The sequence below is a fragment of the Brassica napus genome, chromosome C6 (assembly GCF_020379485.1).
Source record: "Brassica napus cultivar Da-Ae chromosome C6, Da-Ae, whole genome shotgun sequence".
Taxonomy (NCBI): Eukaryota; Viridiplantae; Streptophyta; class Magnoliopsida; order Brassicales; family Brassicaceae; genus Brassica; species Brassica napus.
This window is the reverse complement of record NC_063449.1, coordinates 9,198,500-9,225,303: the sequence shown is the minus strand read 5'-3', so window position 1 is coordinate 9,225,303 and position 26,804 is coordinate 9,198,500. Positions and strand designations below refer to the sequence as shown.

The 26,804-nt window shown below is 34.1% G+C and overlaps 1 protein-coding gene, 1 long non-coding RNA gene and 1 pseudogene across 2 annotated transcripts; 2 read left to right on the top strand and 1 right to left on the bottom strand.

Annotated features, from left to right (window-relative positions):
* The first annotated feature begins 2,499 nt into the window (after positions 1-2,499).
* On the top strand, positions 2,500-7,413 carry LOC125588738 (annotated as a pseudogene).
* A 4,542-nt stretch (positions 7,414-11,955) lies between these two features.
* Positions 11,956-13,137, top strand: LOC125588737. The gene is made up of 2 exons (XR_007324878.1): positions 11,956-12,845; positions 12,942-13,137. It is a non-coding gene; the product is annotated as an uncharacterized LOC125588737 (long non-coding RNA).
* A 5,666-nt stretch (positions 13,138-18,803) lies between these two features.
* LOC106404179 (RHOMBOID-like protein 5) lies at positions 18,804-21,029 on the bottom strand. The gene is made up of 5 exons (XM_013844919.3): positions 20,490-21,029; positions 20,246-20,406; positions 19,808-19,977; positions 19,481-19,740; positions 18,804-19,347 (listed from the first exon to the last, which is right to left on the bottom strand). The coding sequence occupies exons 1-5, from the start codon at positions 20,771-20,773 to the stop codon at positions 19,275-19,277; spliced, it is 948 nt and encodes a 315-aa protein (XP_013700373.2). The 5' UTR covers positions 20,774-21,029; the 3' UTR covers positions 18,804-19,274.
* Positions 21,030-26,804: the final 5,775 nt, after the last annotated feature.

The window sequence follows — 26,804 nt, the reverse complement described above, 5'->3', positions numbered from 1 at the left end:
GATTTTTCAGGGAGTCAAACCCTTTCATCCTTCATCGCCAGTGTACTAGGCACCAGTTTTAGTATTTCACCCTCATACTGAGGTAAGTGGAGTTTGATTTTCTCTATATCCCATTCCGTCGAGTTCAGCCGGAATAGCTCTTTAACTGTCAGGTTCTGTGATGAAAGAGTTGGGGGTCCAACAGGGTGTGCTTGCTTCTTCGTAGATAGCCAGTCATCACTCGATATCTTGATAGTTTCTCCATCTCTAACTACCCAACCCATTCCCTTCTTTATGATCTCTCTACCTGCTAATATCCCTCTCCAGCCGTGAGAGGTAGAGTTTGGAGCTGATACCGTGAGCAAGTCTTCATAGCGACAGAACTTGTTCAGGAGGGTTTATCCCAGCAGGGAGGAAGGGTCTTTCAGCAATCTCCATGTGAGCTTAGCCAAGAGAGCATCATTAAACTCTTCAATTTCTCTAAATCCAAGACCACCCGCACTCTTAGGGAGAGTAAGCTTATCCCAAGAGATCCAACACATTTTCCTAATTTTCGGCTTGACATCCCACCAAAATCTCGTGAGAGCGGATTGAATTTGCTTATATAATGATTTCGGAAGTTTGAAACACGACATGACATAGTTAGGCATCGCTGCCAACACCGCCTTCAACAGCACCATCTTCCCTGCTCCCGAGAGTTTGGAGCTGATACCGTGAGCAAGTCTTCATAGCGACAGAACTTGTTCAGGAGGGTTTATCCCAGCAGGAAGGAAGGGTCTTTCAGCAATCTCCATGTGTGCTTAGCCAAGAGAGCATCATTAAACTCTTCAATTTCTCTAAATCCAAGACCACCCGCACTCTTAGGGAGAGTAAGCTTATCCCAAGAGATCCAACACATTTTCCTAATTTTCGGCTTGACATCCAACCAAAATCTTGTGAGAGCGGATTGAATTTGCTTACATAATGATTTCGGAAGTTTGAAACACGACATGACATAGTTAGGCATCGCTGCCAACACCGCCTTCAACAGCACCATCTTCCCTGCTCCCGAGAGGTATCTCGCAGTCCAACCTTGAGCTTTTTTTCTGATACGATCAACAATACTTTAAAAGATGTTCCGTTTTTTCCTTCCGAAATGCTCCGGCAAACCGAAGTACTTCCCTATCCCCCCTTCTTGGTTTATATCGAGTTCAGTTTTCACTCTCTTTTTGCATTCTTGAGAGGTTTAAGATGAAAAGGTTATAGCAGACTTCCCACGGTTTATGCAATGTCCGGAAGCTATCTTATACTTCTGGAGAATAGAGATAGGGCTGAGCAGCTAGCGGCATTTGATTTCCCAAAAAATATGGTATCATCCGCGAAGAGGATATGGTTTATGGGTGGGCAGTGTCACCCTACTTTAACTCCCGGTAAGGTTCCTTTGGCTTGCGCTTGTCGACATAGTCCTGAGAAGACCTCCGTGCATAGGATGAATAGATACGGTGAGAGTGGATCACCTTGTCGGAGGCCTCTCGAGGGCTTGACGGTTCCTTGTGGTCCTCCATTTATCGAGAAAGAGTACGATACCGAGGAGACGCATTCCATTAGCCAAGAGATTATAGTGTCATGGAAGCCTAATCTGCTCAGTACCTCTCGTAAAAAGCTCCATTCGATCCTATCATACGCCTTGCTCATGTCAGTCTTGACCGCCATGGCCACACATTTCCTTTCTCCTGATTTTCTCAAATAATGGAGTAGCTCGTGCGTGATTAACACGTTATCTGATATCACCCGCCCCGGGATAAATACTGACTGAGATGGCGAGATCAGAGAGTGTAGCAGTGGCTGGAGTCGTCTAGATAGGATCTTCGCGATTATCTTGTAGTGTGTATTGCAGAATGCAATGGGTCTGTAGTCCGATATCTTCTTTGCTCCCATGGTCTTTGGAATGAGCCTAAGGTGAGTCTCGTTCTGTCGAGGGTTCAACTGGCCTGTTTCAAACAAGGCCTTTACGTCTCGGAATATGTCAGCACCGATTACGTCCCAAAACGTTTGGTAGAACCCAGCCGAGAAGCCATCTGGCCCTGGCGCCTTTCCTTGGTGTATTGAGAATACTGCTGCTCTAACTTCTTCTATATCTGGGATTTTTATTAGATCCTCATTCATCGCAGTAGTAACCTTTGGTGAGAGGGGTTCTTCTACCATCGATCTCGCATCTGTGTTCCCAGAGGTAAACAACTGATGGTAGAACTGAACAAAAGTCTGGACTATGTGATTCTCCTTGAAGAAAGCTTGCCCTGCCTCATTTTCAATTATCGAGAACTTATTGCAGGCTATGCATCCTCTAGTAACCGCGTGGAAGAAAGTCGAGTTTCTGTCACCTCCATTTAGCCATTGGATACGACTCCTTTGGCGCCAGAATTCTTCATCCTCCGCATAAGCTTTCCTTAAAATCGCATTCAATTCCTCGATACGTTCAGTGTTGGGGTTGATGTTAGACAGCTCCTGTTCCAATAGCGTCTGGTGGGAGAGTAAGTATTCTTTTGCTGCAGCTGTCTGTATCTTCGCCCATTCAATTAAGTTACGACGTACCTGACTGATCTTTGTCAAGACTGAATAAGTGCTAGAGGAGTTCCAGGTTGTTTCCACTAGTTCGCGTACTTCCGGGTTTTCGCTCAGCCTTCGATCATACCGAAACAAGCCTTTTTCTTCTTGAGATGTTGGTCAAAGTGGGTTAACAGCGGACGATGATCCGAACCTTCAAACCTCAAGAATCCACTTCTGGCCGCTGGGAACATCTCGATCCATTCAATATTTGCCATTGCTCTATCTAGTCTAGATTGAATGAAGTGTGTATATCTGGTTCCTCTCCATGAAAGGGAGTTACCCGAGAATTGCAGATCCCATAAGCCATTTAGAGACACAAAGTTTCGGAAGGATAAGAAGGAGCCTTCCCATCTCAACGGACCGCCTATTTTCTCCGAGTTGTCAAAAAAGTCATTAAAGTCTCCCGTGAGTAGCCATGGTGAGGTCCGTTGTGCTCTTATATCTGTCAAGATTTCCTAGAACTTTGGTCTCTCTTCTTTATTTGGAGCTCCATAGATGTATGACACAAAAAGGTTTTTCCATTGAACACAATTTTTGTATCAATTACATTTGCTGAAGAAAACAAGATTTCGATCTGAATTGTATCCTTCCAGGAGAGAGCAAAGCCTCCGCTGAATCCCTCGGGCGGTACAGTATAGTGGTTTGTAAATTCTGTCCCCTTATACATCTTGTAGATTTCTTCATCTTTCTGTTTTGTCTCCATTAGAAACACGATCTTCGGAGAGGTTTTTGTGCGAAACTCCCGGAGTCGACGAACTGTCAGTTCGCTCCCAATACCCTGACAGTTCCAGCTCAGATTGGCTAAGGAAGAGGAGGTGGACCGGACCGAAAATCCGTTCCTTTTTTCCTCGATGCTGGGATGATGTTTACTCGCGGTTTTCCTCCTGAGGTTCGCGGCTGTACCGTTTTACTCTCCCTTGTCTCTGTAGTCCCTCTTCTTTTGGGGGAGTTATGTGTCTTTGTGACTCTTCTTCTTTTTACAGCAACTCCCTAAGGTGGGCTTCGAGGGCCCCGCTTGTTAGCCAGCGGTGGTTTCAGAGCAGAAGAGGACGCCAGTTCTTGTCCTGTCTTAGGACCTAAGCCTTGCAGATCATCTTCGTCATCTGGGAACAACGGTCCCAATATGAGCGAGACATGTACCCTATCTTCACTGAGGGTCCGGATGGCAGATCTATCTTGGGTTGGATCAAATTCTCCACATGTCCTAACTGGATTTCTTGAGCTAGATGGTAGGTTGCTTCCTCCAGATTGGGGCAGCGGTAGCACCTCTTCTAACTGTTGTATTGGAACCTCTTGAAGCCTGCCAGATTCCGTATTTAGAGCACCATCCTGGAGCAGAGGTACCCTTTCTTTTGGTAGTGATTAACCTTTTGAGAGCTGATCTTCTCTCTTGAGATGGTATACTACCTTCCCCTGATTTTTGTTTTGAGGCTGGTGAGGCCGATCTGTGATTCACGTCCCCTTCACGAGGAGGTCGAGGGGATGGAGTGTGGGAGCCCAAAGAGTACATGGGTTTTGGTATTGTTCCGCTTTGTGGGATCCTTGTGATCGGTCTCCATTCTGATCTTGGGGTACAATTGTTATTGCGAGACTGAGGTTCCTTGTTGGTTACGGAATCCTCTTCCCTACGGAACGAAAGTCTATCTCGTGCTGGGGGTCGTGATGCTGGGTTACTCCTTTCACTAGAAAGTGAGCTATGTTTGAAGTTTGGATCACGTCGAGACCCATAATTAAACCTAAAACTTTTATCCTGGTTCCAATCATAAGATCGTGTAGAACTACTCTGCCATTGCCTTGAATATTCTGGTCTTCCTTGCTCTGTGGCTTGGTGCTGAACCAAGGAGTTATGTTTCTTTGCATCTAGTCGCTGTTTATCAGCTTCCAATCTATCCATCGTTCGGGTTTGAGAGATCCCCATTTTTGTTGGGGTTGCGGAGATTAAGCTAGACTATGCCAGACGAGAGGGGCAATTATCCTTTTCGTGAGAGAGAGAGAGAGAGAGAGAGAGAGTAGCAGAGGAAGCAATGTTTTTGCAAGTTCTCATATTCAAGCTCCACTTGTTTGAGTTCACCTGATAGGCTAATTTTCAGTGACATTTCCAATGGTTTTAACCCATTTATCAGGACTCTAATTCTTCCGCGCTCCACATCATACGTTTCTACTGGTCCCAATTCATTACCAATGGCCTCCAGAACTACGTCTGTCCAGTAGTGCAAGGGGATTCCGTGTATAGTAATCCAAATCAGCACAGAGAAGTGGTCAGAGACTATCGGTTCCCACCTTTGAAGGATCAGCATCCATCTCTTGAGGTGGAAAGGTGCTTCAGAGAGGACAGATTGAAGGTCTTGCTCTGTCTCAAACTTGAACTGAAACAAGTTGGGGCCTAAGTCTCTTCCAGTGATAGTACCAGCCACACGCCAGTGTTGTAGAAAGAAATCCACAAGAGCGCGAGTTTTTTGAATGGATGGGTTCGTTACTCGACCAATCAGGGTGAGCTTATTCTCTTGTATTAGTGCAGAAGTATCTATCTGTGGGATTTGGATCGGAGGGCGACAAGTAGATCTAGTGGGTCAGCTATCCATTTGCCCTTATCGTGTCTTGACTTGCGCAGAGACATCTTTACCACCAATACCCTTTTCTTTCTTTCAGTAATTTTGAATACCAACTACAGATCTCGCAGTAAGAACCCAATCTTGGGTAAATCCTCAGAAATGAGGTAAAAGTCTGTATTTAACAGTAAAAGATTTACGAGAAGCTTGAATAACCTTTACTACTCAACTTTGTAGGGTCAAAGCGTTAAAATTTATTCTTTGCAGGAAACATTCTCTCAACCAGATCTGTAGCTTATGACTCATTTAAAGCCAAAAAGGAGACCGTAGGGAGTAAGCATGTGCTTCAAGGAGTAATAAATCAGCTTCACCAAACTTCACCGGCGAATAAATGCGACAGAGCTAGCTCCGACGCGGCGGTTCTGGGGTGGTATATGCAGCGGAGAGGTGAGATGTTGACTTTTCGAACTCTTATTTTCATTTAAATTTTAGATGATCATAAGAAAATTGACATATATTAAATATTATCTATACTATATTAAAAGGGTTATATGAGCATCAGAGAGTGTGTCCACGTAGGACAATTAAATCATCCAATCACAACATTTCATTAAAACACTTCAGATTTCATTAAAACACGTCAGATTATTGAGTTACGTTTGAGACGGAAGTCTCGAGATTTACGGCTCTACCTCTTCGTCTTCTTCGCTTGATACCACAGTGATTCAGTTTGATTGATCCACTTCTGCATAATCAATACTCCACGATGAATCAATTTCTTTTTTATGATTTCGTTTTGGTTTTCTCTTTTCCTTCTTTATATACTCATTTTCTTCCTGTGTACATATCAAGAACTTCTCTAACCTAAATCTATGGCGATGAAACCAGATGGAAAATCCCCTATCACCTCCAAGGATCTCAGCCGCCGCTACTTCCACCAGCTCATCTCCGCCGTCGGTTACTGCCACTCACGCAGCGTCTTCCACCGGGATCTCAAGTTCCACATCATCTCGGGGTCTCCCGGTTTCAACCTCTTGGAGATGTTTTCCGACCGAGTTGAGGGGTTCGTGTCAGGCTGGACGGCGGCGAGGGTTCTACAACATCGTTCGTATAGACTTTTGGATTCTTGCAACGAGAGTTTTTTTCAGGTTTGGATCACAATGTTTGGGTTGAAGAAGCCTCTGGAAAGACTTTCCAAGCATCATAAGCCTTCTTCTTCTGCTTCTGCCTCCAAGTCGAATCCTTTTGATTCAGATGATGAATCAGATGGCAATAAAAAGCACACCTTGAAAGCCATCAAACAAGATCTCCCCTCAACCTTCCCTACCTACTACTAAGAAGAATCACAGCTTCAACCCTTTTGACGATGCTGACGATGAGGAGGAGGTTGAGAAGAGATTGAAACCTTCTTTCAAGAATCATTTCCGTGAATCAGGAGGCGTGGAGAACCAGACGGTTCAAGAACTTGAGAGTTATGTTGTGTACAAGTCCGATGAGACCACCAAGACCGTGCAAGGGTGTTTGAAAGTAGCGCAAGGGATAAGATAAGATGCTACCAGGACTTTGGTTATGTTGAATGAGCAAGGAGAGAAAATCACAAGGACTCACCACAAGGCTGTTGACCTCGATCATGATCTCACTCGGGTAAAAAGAGATGAGATTGAGATTTTTATAAATTATGAGAAACTTATTGTTATGTTTTGTGTTTTGGTTTTAGGGTGAGAAACTTCTTGGAAGCCTCAGAGGCATTTTCTCAAGGACCTGGAAGCCTAAAAAGACTCGGTCTATAACCTGTCCTGTCATAACTAGAGGTATGCCTCTTCTTAAGAAATGAATCTCTTTTGCTTTGTTACTTCACCTAACTCCTCCATTTTTTTGTTCTTCTGAGAAGGTGAATCCCCTAAGAGAAGAGTTAACAACTTAGAGACTAGAGAAAAGCTGGGGCTGAACCAGCTACCTAAACCAGATTCAAGAACCAATGAACCTCTCCCTGAATCCGCTGATGCTTATCATAAAATAGAGGTGTGGATCTGTGATCTCAAATGTTCTGTTTTTGTTTTTGCCAGTATATCTAAGAATCATGTTGTGTCTGCTGTATTAACAGATGGAGAAAGCAAAGCAGGACGATGGGCTTGCAGATCTAAGTGATCTACTCGGCGAACTCAAGAACATGGCTATTGATATGGGAACTGAAATCGAAAGGTTCTCTTTCATATCTCTCAACTATTGTACATACATTTTCTCTATGAGTATTCCTCGATGAAACTGATTTATATAAATGAAAATAATCTTTGATTTATATGTAAATAGACTATTTCGAATGTAACATGTATTTTTTTTTCCTTAATGGGAGTCAATAGGAGAATTCACGTATCTAATATCTATATCTATAATATCTTTTATCTTTATTCTTGGAAATCGATGATGAAAAACATGAATCTCATGAAAACGAATAATAATTTAAAAGATAATATTTAGCAGAAAAAGACAAAAGGAAAATCATATTTAGTGGAGATATTTAGTCTTTGTAGCTGTAAACTTAATTATTTGCTTTAGAATATAAGCTGTAAATTTGTAAAAACAAAATGTTGTAACTGTATAATCTATTGATGTAGATTTATATCAATAACTTTCAAAGCACTAAATATAAGTTCTTAAAAAAATGATTTTCATAGCCAATCTATTTTCAGTTTAACTTTTGAATTGTACCTTTAAATTATTTTCTTAAAGCATGATTGGTAAATTAGATTAGTTGTGAAAAAGTATGGAAAGCATTCAGAGTACTTACCAATCACCTTTGAAAACTATTATATTTTTTCAACATTTATAAAATTTCAGAAAAATACTCAATAAGAAATTATCTTTTTACCTATTATCAAGGTATTTACAAAAGAAAATATTTATTGTATCTAACTTTTTTAAATTTGGAAAAAAATTTCAGCAACCCCATTTTATTTTTCATGCATACTTCTAGAAAGTTTAGTTTACTTGGTAAGAACTTAAACTATTAGCCACTAATTATACAATACGAATCAGAAAGATATAATGAACAGAGGAGTTACGAAATCAAAATTTAAAATGATTGAGATTTTAACCTTTTTTTACTGTGATAATATAATATATTTTATAATTATTTCTGTTTGCATTCTAATAATTAAATTTTATTTTAGTAATTTATATTTATCATAGTTTCCAGTATATACTATATCTTTAAATATACTAACATACTATTTTAAAATTAATGAAAATAAACCCGGGCGTAGCCCGGGAAAGGCTCTAGTAACAATAATAGTGACAAACCGGTTAATTTAACTAAATATACTACTTAATAAAAGATTATTATTTAAATTTCAAATGGTCATCCTAAAATTGACATATATCTATACTATTAAAAGCAGTGTTTTTAAAACCGGACCGAAAGCTGAACCGGAAATATTTTGGGTCACGGTTCAATATGGTTCGACCGGGTCAAATTTGGTTCAATAATATGGTTTAATATTTTTTTAGTATGTAAATATAAAAGTAATATTAGTAAACATGATGCATAGTTAAAATATAAATCAATTTTGAACATAAAATATTATAAATATAAATTAGTTTCTTGTTTATATGAATGGTTTATAGATTTTCGATAGTTTTAGTGGTTTTTATTAGTTTAATAACTTTGAAATATAATCCGGCTATGTGGCCGGTTCATGGTCGAACCAATTACTAGACCAACCCGGCTATATAACCGGTTCACGGTCGAACCCGGTCTAACCATCGGGTCGGTCCGGTTTTAATAACACTGATTAAAAGGAAAAGAGTCTAAAAAATCTAACTATGAAAGGTTGGTGGACCCTTTCATTAAACTTAACTATTTTATTGGTCTTACCTTATATTTCTCTAACTATACAATAATCAATTATATTACATTTCTTTAACTATAAAATAATCAATGTTCTTATTTATTACTCAACTTAACTAAAATATCATCTTACCAAAACATGTGTCATGAATCTATAACCAAAACGTGACTGATGAATTTAAATACCAAAACTATATTGTTCCTTGGTGCCACCAATTTTGCAACATTTCATTCTATCATTTGTTTTTACCAAAGGCTTCACTCTATCATTATTTTCGTTGATTGAAATGTGTTTCTGAATATGCTGACCTTTCTGAAATATATATCTACAAAACTTATACATCATAGCTTTTCCTTGACTAACACTTCTAATATATTTATCTACAAAGCTTATACATCATATTCTAAATATATTGTTATAACATTTTTGTTAAAAATATATTATAGATGCGATTTTGAAAATTTATATTATGAAAAGAAAATCATTTTAAAAATCTATTATAAAAAGGGTGTTGCAACTGTATATAACTCTTTATATTTTTATCCTACCATTAACTACTATAACTATAAATAATTTAAATATTTTAAATAAATCTTATTATTATTTCTCATTCTTCTCCAATTATTTTTATCCTTATATAAATATATTATGCTCAATGATGGATATATAATATTTAGATATCAATTATTAAAATGAAAGCATATATCATACAACATATTATAAAATGTCATCAAACATTATATAATTCTAAATATTTACAAAATCAAATTTGATAAAAACACTTCACCAAATCATTTTTTAAAATAAAATTATTTATATTTACTTTCAATTATTTTTTATAAAAAATATCTATAATAAAAATTGTTATTCAATATAAGTTTAAAAAAAATTAAAACTCCTGAAAATATATACTATTAAATTAGCTTGAAATTTGCCAAATAAGTCTTAAGTCTCACTAATAACAAAATAAATAAGTAGAGTGGGCATTGGTATTCGGGTCTTCGGATTGGATAAGAGTCGGGTTTTTTTTCTGGTCGGGTTCTTAAAATCCTAAATATTATAACTCAACTAAATATCTGAAAATTTTCTACCTGAGTTCGGGTCAATTCCTTCCAAGGCTGGGTTGCTTTGGGTCCATAATTCAAATACTTACAAAAATACATTTAAATTTTGGGTACATAGCAGGTCCGGGTTGATTCGGGTTTAGAACCCAAAAAACTCGAAGTACTCGAAATCCCAGAAAATATCCAAAACCCGAAAAATATAAAAAAATACCTGATAATATTCAAATAGCCGAAAAGACCAGAAATTTTATCCGAAAAACCGAAAATACCCAAAGTTTAATCCAGATACCCAAAATAGTATATTTTAAGAAATTTGAAAATTTACCTAAAACCCGAAATTATAACCGAAAACCAGAACATGAAACTTAAGAGGATATATCGAAAACATATTCGAAATATCCAAAAATACTTAATATGCACAAAACATTTCGGGTACTTGGAGTATCCTCTCGAGTAGGATGTGGACTTGAACCAAGAACATGGGTCTAATAAATACCCAACATGTATTTATCTATGGATCCAAATCAAACCTGTGTTTTATGGTCAGTTTTTGGATCCAGATAAATGTCCGGATTTAAGAGAGAGTTGCGTAAAACGTACATATAAAATCTTATATAATCTAATTCATAAATTACATAATTTAAAACAAATTCTCTACTTTGATATAATACAATTTACTAACAATACTTTCAAAATATTAATTCATATCAAACTTTGTTTATAATCTACAAAAAAATCCGCGCTTTCGAAACGCGGGTCAAAATCTAGTAATTCAATTATAACGATAATAAAAATCTGATTAATCTAACCAACTAGACATCATAACAGAAATAAACCGATACCAATTAATACTTTGGACTATACACGATAAATATTTACATCTTAGCATCTAGTTTAGTCGAACCACAATACATTAATAACCAAAATATGCTTTAACTAAATTTCTGAACCGATTTAACCAAATGGAACAATAAACATATATACATCCACATAATCAAATATTGTAATCAACCCCCAGATCAGATCAGATTAGAGTTCCAAAATTTTAAAAAGAAAATTTTTAATCATAATCTGATCCATGAGCATCGTAAAGTAATTATCATTGAAATAAATCATTCATTCGAGTGTTTGAACCATTATGATTATGTTATATGATTATACTAGGTTAAGATATGTGCGGGACAAACAATATATATACTATTTTTATATATTATATGTTCCTTTACATATTTATAAAATAATAAATATATATTGAATAATTAAAAAATCAGTAACTATTACATATATAATTAAATTGATGTGAACACAAGTAAATTTCATTAATCCAAACAATCATTTTTTTTATTTTATATGATATATAATTAAATTTTAATGACGTTAACATATAGTGTGTATTTTTAGTATTGATATATATTAAATGATGCCTTCTACTCATATGATTTTTTAATGATTTGTATATTTTTATAACAAATACTTTAAATCACTAATAACAAAATTTTCATTGTGTGATTAATAGTTTTAGTAATTCATAATTTTATAAAAAGTTCAAGGCTAAGTTAAAAATTTAAATATTAAGTTGTCAATATTTGTTCAATAGCTTTTACCAAAAATATGTTTTCAAAGAAAATTAAAATATTTATATATTTTATATGGTATATAGTTTAATTTAATATATATATATATATATATATATATATATAAACCTTTTACACTTAATATTTATTAAATAAAATTTCTTACTTATATGATTTTGTAATCATTTGTATTTTATCATAACAAAAACAATTAAACCATAAATCACAAAAATTTGAAGGTGATACTTTTAACAGTTTTAGTAATTTATATTCGTTTTAAAAAAAATCAAAATATAACATATACAGAAAAATCTAAAATTTTATTATATGGTTAATGTAGTTATTTAATTTAATTTTATTAATTTAAAATTAAACAAATATGATAGAGAATAGACTAATTTTTATCAAATATTTATTATTCAAAATCATTAATTTTCATATATATGCTTTAGCTACATTAGGCAATTCCGTAATTTTTATTTAAGGAAAAAATAAAAAACATTAATAATAAATTTATGGTTAGTTTAATAAAAAGCTTATTATATATTTAAATGGATCAACCTAATTCTCTAAAAATTCTAAGACTCATTATGGTGATGACACATGGCTACCTCAGATGTTGTAATGTTTCTCTTTATAAGAGATATATATCAGTAATGATATGATTTTTCATGCCTCCATGAATTTTGTTATAACTACGTAGATTTATTTTGAGAAAACGGTCATTTAAATACTGAACTTACTCATTTTTACCAAATAAAATATAAATTTTTAGTTAGCTCAAATAAATACAAAGTTATGTTGACTGAGCCATTTTAGTATTACTTTTGGTCAACATATATTGTCTATGTATATGACGATTAATGTTAAAGGTTATTGAAACTTTGTCATTTTAAAATCAGAACAGAGAATAAAATACCCAAATCGAAATACCTTACATGCCTAATCCCAAATCGATGTCTCTCTTTTATCTCAGTTTCTTGATATCAAATCTAAAACATCCTTCAATCAATCCTCCAAAAATGAGACAGAAAATTTGAATATTCATCTCCCCAACCCCAAGTCGAGAGAACCTGCTCATTATCTTTCTCATGTCGTTGTATTGGGACAATTCGAACTGAGAAGCCGTTTCAAGGACACAAGCTCTTCAAGTCATTATCTCAGTAGACTACTGTGATTGTTCTTCATTTGGTTCGCCTTTTTCCCTTTTCACAGGTTTTGTTCTCTGAGGTGAGCCTATATGAGGTTAGTTAGTTATGTTTTGCCATCTCTGCAAATGAATTGAATCTTAGTTCTTTATAATTTTGGAAGTGTAACATCTTTGAATTCATTGTTGTACAGGTCGATTTGGGACGGTGCTAGGCATTGCTTTTGTAAAGAAAGCGACTTGTTGGCCCTTGTGGAGTGAGATCTTGTTGTTTCTTTAAGACTTTTTTGTTCTTTCCTGTAATTTTCAGACATCATATTTGTTCTGTGACCGTTTCATTTGAGATATGTTGAACACAATCATAAGCATTCTAAAACAGATCTGAATTTACTTGAAAATCCCATTTGTAAAGACTAAAGAGAGAACTTGAGTGAATAATCTCATACTACAAAGAAAAAAAATAGAAGCCTTGATGGAGCACAGAGGTTTCGCTAGATATGTAAACGTATTTAATGGCAAGAGAGCAAGAACCGATCTTGTCAGCTTCTATGTCTGGGATCTCAAGCTTGAATTCCTCCTCAATGGCATCAATAAATATCTCCAGTGTCCAAACTATCCAATCCCAGTTCCTTTTCGAAATGAACATCACCTTGATGTTTGGTTTTAGTTTTTGGATTTTGGTTTTTAGTTTTTGGTTTTTGGATTTTAGATTTTGGTTTTTGGTTTTTTTATTTTGCAGTAGATTTTAGTTTTTTGAAAAACATGATTGGTGATTTTAGATTTTAGTTTTTAGTTTTTGGCTTTTGTTTACAAAATAATGAAATGAAAATATTATCAATAGTAAATATTTATTATGGAAATAGAAAATATAATATCATTACCAAAACACACATAAGCTTATTTAAAAAAAAACAGCAAAAACAAATATAATTGTATGTTTGAACATAAACTTAAAAAAATTTAATTCTGTGTTTAAACATAAGTTATATATACTTTGCTTTATAATTTTACTATATTTATAATCTAGCTAAAATTATTAAAAGGTACATTAATACAACTAAATTTATACATAATTTTTTTTGTATTGGCTGAATTTTAAAAATTAAATTTCTTTTTTTTATTAATTAGTTTTAATTTTTTTTATTAAATTATTTTATAATTTAATAAATTAAATTAAAAAATGTGGCTATCGGTTCATTATTAGATAAAATATTATTCAACTGTAATAGCTTTGGTAAAATTAAGCTGTGTTATAAATATTACTCTTCTTAAATTTGATTCTAGGTTATTTTAATAAAAATTAAAATTATTATTAAAAAGGCCCTTTATATCCTACAAAAGAATTATTTTTTTTTACTGATATAGATTATTTTGTAGTTTTAGAATTTAAATTTAAATGATAGACAACATTTTTTGTTGATTCTTAGTAATTTGGAATAGTTACTATATTATCACTAATCTATTTTTATTTATTTATACTATATTAATGCTCAAATATAGAAATAATATTAAAAAAAAAACAAAAAACAAAAGGTCAGGTACATTGTTTAAGGAAACCAAAAAAATGTGGTTTTTAGTTTTTTGCTAAGAAGTAGGTAGTTATTTCAAAATCTGGTTTCCCAAAATTTTAGGGAATCTATTTTTCAAAAATCTTGATTGGTAAAAAAGTAGATTTTAGAAAATCAAAAACCAAAAACCATTTTAAAAACTGCAAACAATCAACCTCCAAGTATGATTTAGATTGATATCAAGGAACGAAATAAAAAAGAGACGAGAGGAAATCGATTTTGATCAGGGTTCTAAAGTATTTGATTTGGGTATTCTGTTCTCTGTTCTAATTTTAAAACGACAAAGTTTCAATCACCGTTAACTAGACTTGGAACTTTTATCTGAGATCCGGATTCGATCCGTGATCCGATCCGGATCCGATCCGAAAATCCGGATATCCGGAGAGGCCAAATCCGGATCCGGATAGTAAAATGTTGGATCCGTCAAAGCCGAATCCGGATCCGGATATCTTGATTTTTTAGTCCGGATATCCGGATCCGTAAATTTTATTAATAACTATTTCAAAAATAGTAATATCTATATATAAAAACTAATTTTATTTAATATATTTTTATTTTTATAATAGTATATATAAATTTAATGTAAATTTTGTAATATTATACATATAAATAATTAAAAACATTATATATATTTTTATTTTTGAATTATTGTTAATATTTTATATATATTAATATTATTTTTTATTTATTTTAAGGATCCAAATCCGGATCCGGATATCCGCCGGATATTATAATTTTTAGAAGGATATCCGACACCCGGATATCCGCGAACCCCGGATCCGGATAAGGATAGTAAAATTATGGATCCGCCGGATAAGGATTCAGATCCGGATATCTTAAAATTGCCCGGATACCCGATCCGTCCCAGGCCTACCGTTAACAATTAACGTCACATACACAAGAATATATGTTGACCAAAAGTAATACCAAAATGACTTGGTCAACATAACTTTGGTATTTATTTGACCTAATGAAGAGTTCCTATTTTATTTGGCAAAAATAAGAAAGTTTTTTTTTGTAACTTGGATATAAGAAAGTTTGGTATTTAAATAACTGTTTTCTCTATTTACTTTATATGAAATGGGAAATCCATTAAAAACGTTAACTAAATAGATTGTCCACGAGATTTTATAGGAACATATAAATTAATTTCTATGCTATTATTTATAATTTTACAAGCACACAAGTTTTGTATTTCATAACACCAATGTATTTTACAAAGTTGACAATTTTGAATGGTTAATATAATCTAGTTTGTATGGCTAACTAAACACGATGCACACATTAAATATTTATACACGTCTAATATTTAGATAAACAAACTAATGATTGGACTGAACTTAAATTTATAATTCAAAGGCATAACAACAACAAAAATTTGAAATTATTAAATAATATTTAGATAAATATTTCAAATTAAATTTATTAAATTATGTCAACTAAGACCTTGTGTTAACACTTCTCTAGAAAATGATCATGTTTGACTGAATTAAGACTTCTCTAGAGAACGTATATTTCAATTTCTGGTTCGTAAATTGTGCAGTCTAGTGCAATCAATTTCAAAAAAGGGGAATGTTTTTTCAGATCCTTGTGATGCATTTGGTTTGGATCATCTTCTGGAACACACGTTGTTCATGAAATCTTAAAAATATGATTGTCTCAGTCAGGTACTTGTAACAATATTTTATTGCTCAGCTCAATAAGTGTCTTGTTGATACTGGGGAACAAGTGGATATGTTAATGCTAGAGAATTTGTGTAATGAATTGCATGGTCGTAAATCCATACTGAATGTACTAGAAGATGTCAAGTGTGAAGATATGTCATCCTTTATCAATTCTCTTCGATCTAAGGTAAGGTTTAAGTTTCGATCATTAAGATTTAATTAAACTTACTAGATCCTATATGTTTATGCAAAAAATAACTTTTTGTCAGATGATAATTCTGGTTGTGTCATTTGGGAAGTTACCACTTCAAGAAGTCAAAGATATAGCAAAAGTCTTTGACACTGTTGTACCACTTACCCACGTATAAAGAGGGTTTGGTGAAGTCTATCAGAGACTTTGTAGAAAAGAAAGAAGATGTACTTATAAAGACGGATTGTAATTCTGCTGTCAAAGTAAAGAACAAAGATTTTAGTTTGAGTTGAATCTTTTTATTTCGCTAAGATTCCAAGTTTACTGTAGGTAATTTACCAAATAGGGACTAAACATGATGCAAAGATAACAGTCTATCTTCTAATGCTGTCCGAAATGATTTCTTAACATACCTTCAACATTTTAAGGTTTGCTAATATCATATTATTTTCTTTCCCTCTATAAAATAGTATCTGATTTTACATATTATCTTTTGTAGGACACGAGAAAATCTTGGTTACCAAGTTCTCTCTTACACTGAACGTATTCAAGGTGTAGATCACTTTGCCATAAAAGTGATTTCTTCAGAACAAAATAGCACTTTTTTAAGTGAAAGAATCATCGCGTTTGCACAGTCCCTGAAGACATTTCTGGTAAGTTTTTTTATGTAGTATGTTTAAATTTTATGTGTTGCTTTAACCCAGACTTCATAAAATCATATTCCTTAATGATAATTATAGGATCGTATTGGTCATGCTGACTTTAAAAAAATACAAAAAGCGGGTCGTTGATGAGTTGTCTTGCGGTGAGTTCTTTTTTTTTTACTATGCTGATTAGTTATTTTTTTTTTAATAGTATGGAATAAGCCCGTTTCTGTAATTTCCAAAAAGAAACTCTCATTTACATGAAATATAAAAATAAGTCTCATTCAATAAGTTCTATGGAATAAGTGGAAAAAAAAAGAATGTAGTTATAGTCAATTCAGAATAAATAATGAGATGGAATGAAATCAAATCCAATTAGAATTATATTTTAAATTAATTTAGGTATTATATGACTTATTTATTGCATTCAAATGTAGATTTGTTAAGATCATGGCTTGCAAAATTATTTTATCTTAATTTTAAATTATTTATATGATTATAAAACAATTATAAATAACAAAAATCATCTTATATATTAAACAAAAAATCACTTAAATGACTATTGTTTACATGTCGATCATTTGTGAAATCTTAATAAATTTTTTATAATTTGTTTGGTCGATAACTTTAAATTTATTTATTTTACTTTATATTTAAAATAAAAAATAAATCTAGAACTAATTAATATCACTTACTAAATAATCTAAATTATAATTATTTGTTGAAATTATATAAATAATAATAACGTTTGATCAATTCTTTTTATATTTATAAACTACATAATATAATGAACAAGACTTTTTATAAATTTTAATTATTTTAATTAGATCTAAAATAAAAGGTAAGCCTAAAACTAATTATTATCACTTGTCAAATAACCTAAATAATATAATTAATAATAATTAATGGTAGCTAATTTTCAAAATTATAGAAAGTCTAATAATGTTTGATCAATTCTTTTTATTATATACTACATAAAGTAATGAATATATTTTTTTATAGAAATTGATATAATGATTTCATATTTATATAAACATATACTTGTATCTATAATAATTTTTAATCTCTTATAATATTCATATATGCTTTATAAATAATCAGTCTTTGAAGATTGGACGGATTATATTTAACGAAAAATATGAGAACTTTGATTTAAAAATGTTTTTCATTCAAGTCAAATAACATAGTGAATAAGGTAATGTTATGATTGAAAATAATTCTAAAATAGATTTTTGGTTCATTGATTGTATGTTTTGTATTTCTATTTAGAGAGAGAAATAAATATTTGGCAAAAATATGTAAAAAATTAGGAAAATATCGGCAAAAATTTAATAAAAAGAACGAAATGATGCATAATATGTGCCGGAGAAGTTAATGTGATAATTACATATATATAATTCCACAAGCATTTGTTATTACTAAATATTCCTCAGTTATTTTTACATCAAATTTATGGAAACTTTACTACTGATTTTCAAAATATTTGAAGTTAAAAATTACATTTTATATGTTTATAATTATTATTCAAAATTATGACATTGTATATATAATATATATATTTTTATACAATATATATATTTTTATACAATATTTATATCTGCGAATTCGCGGGCAACCACCTAGTATTTATTGATTTTAAGACTTTTTATTTATTTCAGATGCAAAAAAAAAAAAAAGTTGTTGTGTTGCTAAATTTAATAGGAGCATTAGCTGATATTGGGGATCATTCCTAGACGCTTATGCTACAAAGTTTATCTGAAGCTTCTTATGCTGTCAAACATGTGTTGAATGAACTTGAGACAATCAAGTTTGAAGATATTGAGTCATTCATTTGTTCTTTAGGCTCTAGGGAATTTAATCTTTTGAACTTTATGATTTAAGTCGATTTGCTCAACTAATAAACCTTCTACTTTTCAGATGTTCATTGATATTGAATCATTTGGTGATATTAAGATCGAAGAAGCGATAGAGATCTTGGAAGTGTTTCAAGGCTTTGAAGCACTCACAAACAAACCCAAAGGGTATGGAGTAAAGCATATTGATTATGGAACCGTAGGAATAAAAGTTAATGCTCATATCAAGACATAAAGTAATGCTCTTGTCAAGATAAAAAACAAAATTGATATTGCTTTGATTTATAGTGTTTATTTGCTCAAAATTCAATGTTCGTAGGTTTGTTTCCAAATTGGGGAGACACCTCACGCTAACGAAACAGCAGTTCTACTACTACATAATTGATTTGTGATCCTAGTTTGCTACAAAAGAAAGTAGATATATAAAAAATGTTTCCTACAGGTTAATATATGCTTTTTCATACACATGTATAGTTACAACAGCCTTGAAAAACCGATACATATGTAATTACTTCTCGAATCATCAAATGTAAAACCTTTTCTGGTGATGGTGTTTGTATCATATATGAAAATATATTGGGATCCTGTGAAATGAACTTTTACAGATGCTAATTGACATCTCTGAATGGCACGCTCTCTACAGTATGTTCTCTTAGAAGCTTAGTATATCCCACAATGAATCTGCAATGAAGTTTTAATCATTTACTGGTCAGGTTTGGGTTTTTGCCTATACAGATGGAAATCCTAGTCCTTGAATCAAGTGTTAGAGTTGTGTTTATGAAGGAATGATTCACTGAGTCTTTGGTGAACTTACCCCGCAAGGAGAATGGCTAAAGATGTAAACCTGAAGACATGTTGATAACACTTGTGTCTTGATTTCCTGTGTTTCACGTCATAACCAGGTGGAATATACTTGGGGTTCACGTATCCGTACTGCGGACGGAGAAGAAGGACAAAACCTAGGAAAAAACCGGCTAAGAATCCTCCACAATGAGCAGAATTGTCTACACGTGGTAAGAATCCGACGCTTAGGTTCAGTGCAATGATCAGGATTAATGTCATAAGTGATGTACACTGCAATAAAAAAAGATCAGCTTTCAATAATGTACACCATAAAGGTTGAAGATGATAAAGCTTTTACCTTATTTTCATAGATTGTCCAGTTTGTGATCAGCTCTGAGAGCAATGCACCCAGTAACCCGAACAAGGCGCCCGATGCTCCTACTGATACACGTTCTCCTCTTGAATCTGTCAAACAAGACATAATGCTTCCACCAAGCCCGGAGATCACATACAAAGCTCCAATTCTCACTGTAGTTTCAAATAAAAATAAATTCAGACTCCTGAAGATGAAAAACTTAGGGGAGTTTTAAACAAGGTCAGTCCTGGACATCGGCAAGTAAAACATTGGCTTAGGGATAAAAAAAAAGAGATAATTTACATAAACATATGTCCTCAAAATTTTTTAAATATTTTTTGTTTAAATCATTTTTTTGTTGCTAAAATTGGTTAAAATCATTACTAAACCATTTATAACCCTCAACCTATCAAGACCGGCTCTGGGTTTAAGGATTCTTACAGAATCCAAATTCTTGTTCAAGACGCATTCCAATACAGAGGAGGCTGATCATGTTAGCCAGCAGGTGAAGGAGCCCACCATGAAGCCATATGCAAGAGATGAGACGCCATTTTTCACCTTCCTCTACAAGTCTCCTTTCTAGAGCTCCAAGTCTTCTCAGCCTAAATCAACAAGAAATATACATTCATAATGTATATAACCAAGTTGTAACATATTCTTTTTCCTATTTGTTCATCTTCCTTACGTGGGAATAGAAGGACCAAGAAGCATATTCTCCTTTATCGGTTGAAACGAAAGCCTCCCAAGGACATCAAACAAGAGACAGTTATCTGATCTCGAGGGGCAATCGTTCACGTACATTGTGGTGGCGAATGTTATGAAGTTAGCTGCAAAGATGAGAGGCACGAGCCATGCGTACCATGGCACGGGAATAGGAGGGCGAAACGGCGGTCGAGCTGGTGGTGGTAACGGTGGTAATGGTGGAGTTCCGTTTTCTATGTCTGGTGGGATCGGCGGTCTCTTCCCCATTTCTGGAAAAGAGTATAACGCGCGTTTGCTCGCTGGCCTTTTGGTTGAGTTTTGAGGATTAGATTTGATTTCCCGCAAATTTAGCAAAAATGTGAAGCTGGGAGAAAAATTCGGAAATACTTGTGGCGGACGTTAGGGTTTTTACTTTTTAGTCTTATATGACTACATTAGACAGTTATGTTTGGTAATTTTGGTTTATCTTTAACCAAACGGATTCTAAACAAAAACCAGCTTGGAGAAGAATAACTAGCCAAACTAAGTCACACTGAATTTTTATTTTCGTTTAGCAAAAAATTTTTTTTTACTACAGGAAAGCCATGTACCATACCGGTTTATATACAACAGAAACTGAGCCACACTAGATTTTTAATCAAACACGAAAAGCTCGTTATTATCGTTGATCAAACTATTTTAGATACACAGTTAGCCAGCCACTAAACCATCATTAATTAACAAGCGTTAATGGACTCCATTAGAGCATTTTTTTTCAAAATTATTCTCAACTTCCAAATTTAAAGGAAAGTTCTAACTGACATTTTAATCACCAAATATCAGATAGAAACGAATACATAATTTATTTTCGTTGGTAGGCTATTATAAACACGTGTTTAGTCAAACTTTTAAACTTAGTTAGAAGATGTTTACACATTCCTAATATGCATACCTAATATAACCGACCTAATCTACTCTCCAAATCTCTAAACCTACATCCTTTTTTTACAAAGTTATTGTGTTTTTGATAGCACATTTGCATCTAATACATTACACACGCATTTACTCTGATTTAATAGAAATGTGGATGAGCCTTATACTTGTGAACGACGAACGACGGTTGTTTTCTGGCACTACGTGCTAAACTATCCACCTATAATTTTTTTGGCTGGGGTACATAAATGATCTTTGAGGTGAACAAACTTGTTTTAAAAGATTTTGAAGACAAATTTTCTCAGCTATCATTCATGTACCCCGGCCGGAGAACTTACAGGCGGATAATCTAGCACGCAGTGTCAAAAAATAACACATGGATACAAAGCTACCAATTTGATTTGCAAAGTCTGTATGAATTTGTTTTGGCTGATGACAAAAAAAAAGTAGATGAACTAAAGAGTTTTGAATTGCCACACGAATGTATCCAAAACATATGAAAAAGTAATATGAATTAAATATAATAAGTGATAAATTAGTGAAGGGATCATTTAAAATATATGCTCCCTCTAAACCTATATCTTCGTTCACAAATTCTTTTGTTTTTAAAATGTATTAGACATCAAACTGTTACTTGTTAGTATCATGTCCACACTGGATACAAACTTCATCGGTATTACGGTGCCACATTTGAAATTTAGTCATTGGCCCTCTCAGGGCCGGTTTGAGATTGAGAGGTGAATGAAGAGAAATATTTTTAAAAGCAAATTTGGGGGAAGAATCCAGCCATATTTAAGGATTTAAGGAGCGGGATTATCGTGATTATATATTAAGGATGTTATATCCGGTAAACAACGTCTATTGTAAAATTTCTAGACACCGTTTAATGTATTAGATTCACGTTTATTATGAGCTTTCAACTTAAAACTAATTGATAATAAGTGTATTAATCATAATGTTTTATGTATTAGTTAAGTTTTTCTTAATTTTCCGATGTGGGATATCTTATCCCTAGTACTCCTTCTTGAGATGATGATTCTTATTGGTCAGAAATTTCGAAACTTTAAGACATTTATACTCAGTCGAATGAGTTTAGTAAGACAATTATACCTTATCGAGAAGGTTAAGTAGAGAAGTTATATTAATTAAGGGTTTCAGGTTTTTAGGGATCTATGCTCTGATACCATATTAGATTCATATTTAATATGAGCATTCAACTTAAAACCAATTGATAATAAGTGAATTGACACTTACTCTTTATATTAGTTAAAATTTTCTTAAATTTCAAAAAAAGAGATACCTTATGAATTTGCACAAACACAAAGATTATAAGAACTTCTCTTCTTATTAAATTTAGAAACTCTCTCAAAACTAAACATTTCAATGTGTTTTCTCTTGATGTTACATCTCTCCATAAGACTTGTTTTATATAGGACGAAGCTACATCTTTTCCTAATAATAATATGGAAACATTCCTAAGCTCGATATGTTTTCCTTTTTCTTTAACCCATCAAACTTCACTTTAATGAGTTAACTTGCTCCTCAAGTTAATTGGAATTATCCAACATTCTTCCTTTTAATTTCAACTTGAATCTTAAGTATGTTGATCTTCTGAACTCTAATGAACCTCCATAGACCGTTAATAGGTGCATCGCATTTCTTTGATATGATGTTGCATCAGAACGTGAGTATAGATGCTTCACTGCTTCTCCATGACTCTCTCTAAAGCATCCTATGGTGCTTCGATATGATGTTGCATCAATCTCAGACTCCTCCTCTGCCTTTGATACTTTCAAACTCGTGTGCATCGGAACATGAGTATAGTTACATGACTTCATCTTCGTCTTTGCAAGTATACCTTGCGCATATCCTCCTTGCTTGATTCAAATGCCATCAGCTTCTTGCGTTACTTCTATACCAAGATAGTATGTAAGCTTCCCGAGGTCTGACATCTCAAATATTCTTGACATATCATCTTTGAATTGCTTAATAACGTTGAGCGAAGTTCCTGTTACAAACAAGTCATCAACGTATATAGCTATGATCAGAAGCTCCCCCTTCTCTTTCTTTTGATATACCGCAGGTTCCTTGGTGCACTTCGTGAACTTCATCTCCTTGAGAACACTGTCGAGTTTGATGTTCCAAGCTCTCAGAGCAACTGGTGCAAACACTTCGTCGAAGTCTATGCCTTGTTTTTGCACGTAGCCTTTTGCGACTAGCGTTGCTTTGTATTTGATCACCGTTCCATCTCCATTCCTCTTGATCTTATAGATCCACTTCAAACCTATCGGTTTCACACCTGCCGGCTTCTTGACGAGCTTCCAGGTCTTGTTTTTGATGATAGATTTGATCTATGCCTTCATTGCATCGATCCAAGCTTGTATCACTGCAGCTTCGATGTCACTTTCTGGTTCACCATCGATGGTGAGCAAGAGTCTACCACCTTCAACTTTGGCGAGTAGAATGTAATCATCGAACCGCTTTGGTTTTCTGATATTACAGCCATATCTCGATGTTACATGCTGGTATTGGTTTGCATTGTTGTTCTCTGCTACTTGTTCTTGTTCACTTGCATCTACAACTTATTCTTCTTCATTATTGTTATGCTCTTCATGGTGTTGGTGATCTTGATGCTCATCACCATCTCCTTCTTCTGTAACATCGATATGAGGAAGCTTGAATGATCTTGGTTCTTCGTCTACGTTTGTTGATAGTGTATACGATGCGGTGAGATGTCTAGTTACACCGTTTTCTTCACAAAAATGAATGAACTTAGAAGATGTGAACTCTCCTCCTCTATCGGTGCGAAAAGTCTTGAGTTTTAGCTTCGTTTGATTCTCCACGTACTCCTTGAAATTTTTGAACCGATCGAACGCTTCACTCTTCTCTCTTAGCAGCATCGTCCACATATATCTTGAGTAATCATCAATTAAGACGAATACATATCTATTGTTCGCTGGTGTTGATGGTGATATCGGACCGCGCAAGTCACCATGTACCAACTCCAATGCGTGTGATGCTTGATACTTTGCTTTAGGCGGGAAAGACTTCCGAGTTTACTTCCCAACTAAGCATGCACTGCACCCATCTTTCTCGTGTATCACCTGAGGCATCTCTACTACCATCTCCTTGTCTACTATATTCTTCATGACTCCAAAGTTCACATGTCCTAGCCGCGCATGCCACGTCCATGTAACCTCCATTGGCGTCTTGTACAATCGGTTTGGTTGCCTAGCGACTTGTACTAATAGTCTTCCACGGGGATATTTCAGCATCAGTAAGTCTTCTTTCATATTAACCTCACAACCCATCTCGGTTGCTTGTCCAAGACTTATGATATTGTGTTTAAGACTTGGGATGTATTAGATATCTTTGAGTGTTCTTCTCTCCCCTGTTTTCCCGAAGAACGTGATCGAATCTTTCCCAACAATCTCAACGTTTGATCCATCACCGAATTTGACTTTGCCTTTGATGCTCTCGTCTAGATTTGAGAAGAACTCTCTCTTGCCTGTCATATGGTTACTTGCACCATTGTCAAGGTACCATATACTCGTATTTCCATCGCATTCATCAAACTCTTAGCAAACACTCTCTCTTCGTTGAGGAATACTACTTCAATCATCATGGATATATAATGCATCTGCTTCTTGTGTTTCCGTTAGGTTAGCTTCTTCTCTTGGTCGTGTAGGACAATGTGACATGAAGTGCCCCATCTTGTCGCATCTCCAAAATTTAACTTTAGAGTAGTCCTTCTTGGTCTTGTCCGAAGCTTCTCCTCCTTTGTTATGACCATCAGAACTATTAGACCTTCCTCGTCCTCTTCCTCTTCCACCATGACCTCTACCTCTGCTTCTTCCTCGTGAGTTGTTATGGCTTCCACGACCTTGCGTATCATTCTTCACAAACATTAGCTTCGATTGATCTTCATCTTGGGTTTCTTCTTTTATGCGTTCTTCGAAAGACTTCAATCTCCCAACAATGTCTTCGAACCCCGTTGAATTTAGATCCAGCACTTGTTCTAACGAAGCTACGATGTGAATGAACTTCGTTCTTGGAAGTTCCTTCAAAAACTTCTTTACCATCTTCGATGTTTTCATTATCTCTCCTAACGCGGCTGCTCTCGATGCTAAGCCTGAAAGTTTTCCTGCGTAGTCATCCACCGTGTTTGTGTCTGCCATCTTCAGTTTGTCGAACTCAGACATCAAAGTCTGTAACCTCGCTTCTCTCACGCGATCAGCACCTAGGTTACGGGATTTGATAGCTTCCCAAATCTTCTTCGATGTATCATTTCTCCTATCTGAAGTATTAGCGCTTCCAGGACTGATTGAAAGATCAGAGCAATCGCCATATTGTTCTTCTTTGCATCATCGCTCACTGGATCAATCGTATCCCAAACATCATATAAACGAAGCATCACTTTCATTCGCATCGACCATACGGTGTAGTTGGTCGATGATAGCATCGGACATCGTATGTCCTTCTTCGTCTCAAGACCTTTATCACGTCCTTGAGAATTGTTATTGTCTCCCATGTTTTGATCGAATTACAACTCCTCTTGTAAATGATCTTCGAAACCTGGATCTGATACCAATTGAAGTTGCACAAACACAAAGATTATAAGAACTTATCTTCTTATTAGATTTAGAAACTCTCCCAAAACTAAATCTTTCAATGTGTTTCTCTTGATGTTACATTTCTCCATGAGACTTTTTTTATATAGGACGAAGCTACATCTTTTCCTAATAATAATATGGAAACATTCCTAAGCTCGATATGTTTTCATCTTTCCTTAACCCATCAAACTTCACTTTAATGAGTTAACTTGCTCATCAACTTAATTGGAATTATCCAACACCTTATCCCTATTATAATAGATTCGTTTCTGGCAGGATTGGTACTGAAAGAATTAGATTGTACTTGATTAAGATTTTTACCAAAACTTCAAAAAAATCAAATCCGTTCTTGTTATAACTAGATTACGGAAGTTCACAACTTATTTTGGCTTACCAGCAACAACATTGGGCGTGGATAAGTGTGAATACAATTGAACGAAAGGGTGAAGTAAACGTGTGAGGTTGATTTTATTTCGGACGTCAAAGTCAATCGACCCATGTGACCAACTCTTTCTTAGGATCTCTCAAAACTTTTAAGACTTCTAACGTCTTGTGGTATCTCTCTTTCAAGTAGTTAATGTTATAAACAAGTTGCCGTACCATGATGATAGTTGCTATAGTCTTATCTCTTCTATGTATATTTTGTTATACGTAGTTGTCAAGATTATATACATGATTATATAAATAAAAACTGGAAATACTAAGAAGAAAACCGGAATAGATATCTACTAAGAGAAAAACTGTATTGAATTCACGATCACAAAATTTAGATA

Excerpts from the sequence above, each read along its gene's own strand:
- LOC106404179 (XM_013844919.3), bottom strand. The coding sequence starts at position 20,773 with ATGGGGAAGAGACCGCCGATCCCACCAGACATAGAAAACGGAACTCCA. Across the intron at positions 19,741-19,807 it reads GGACAATCTATGAAAATAAG|TGTACATCACTTATGACATT; the intron begins GTAAAAGCTTTA and ends TTTTTATTGCAG. Across the intron at positions 19,348-19,480 it reads TTAGCCATTCTCCTTGCGGG|ATTCATTGTGGGATATACTA; the intron begins GTAAGTTCACCA and ends ACTTCATTGCAG.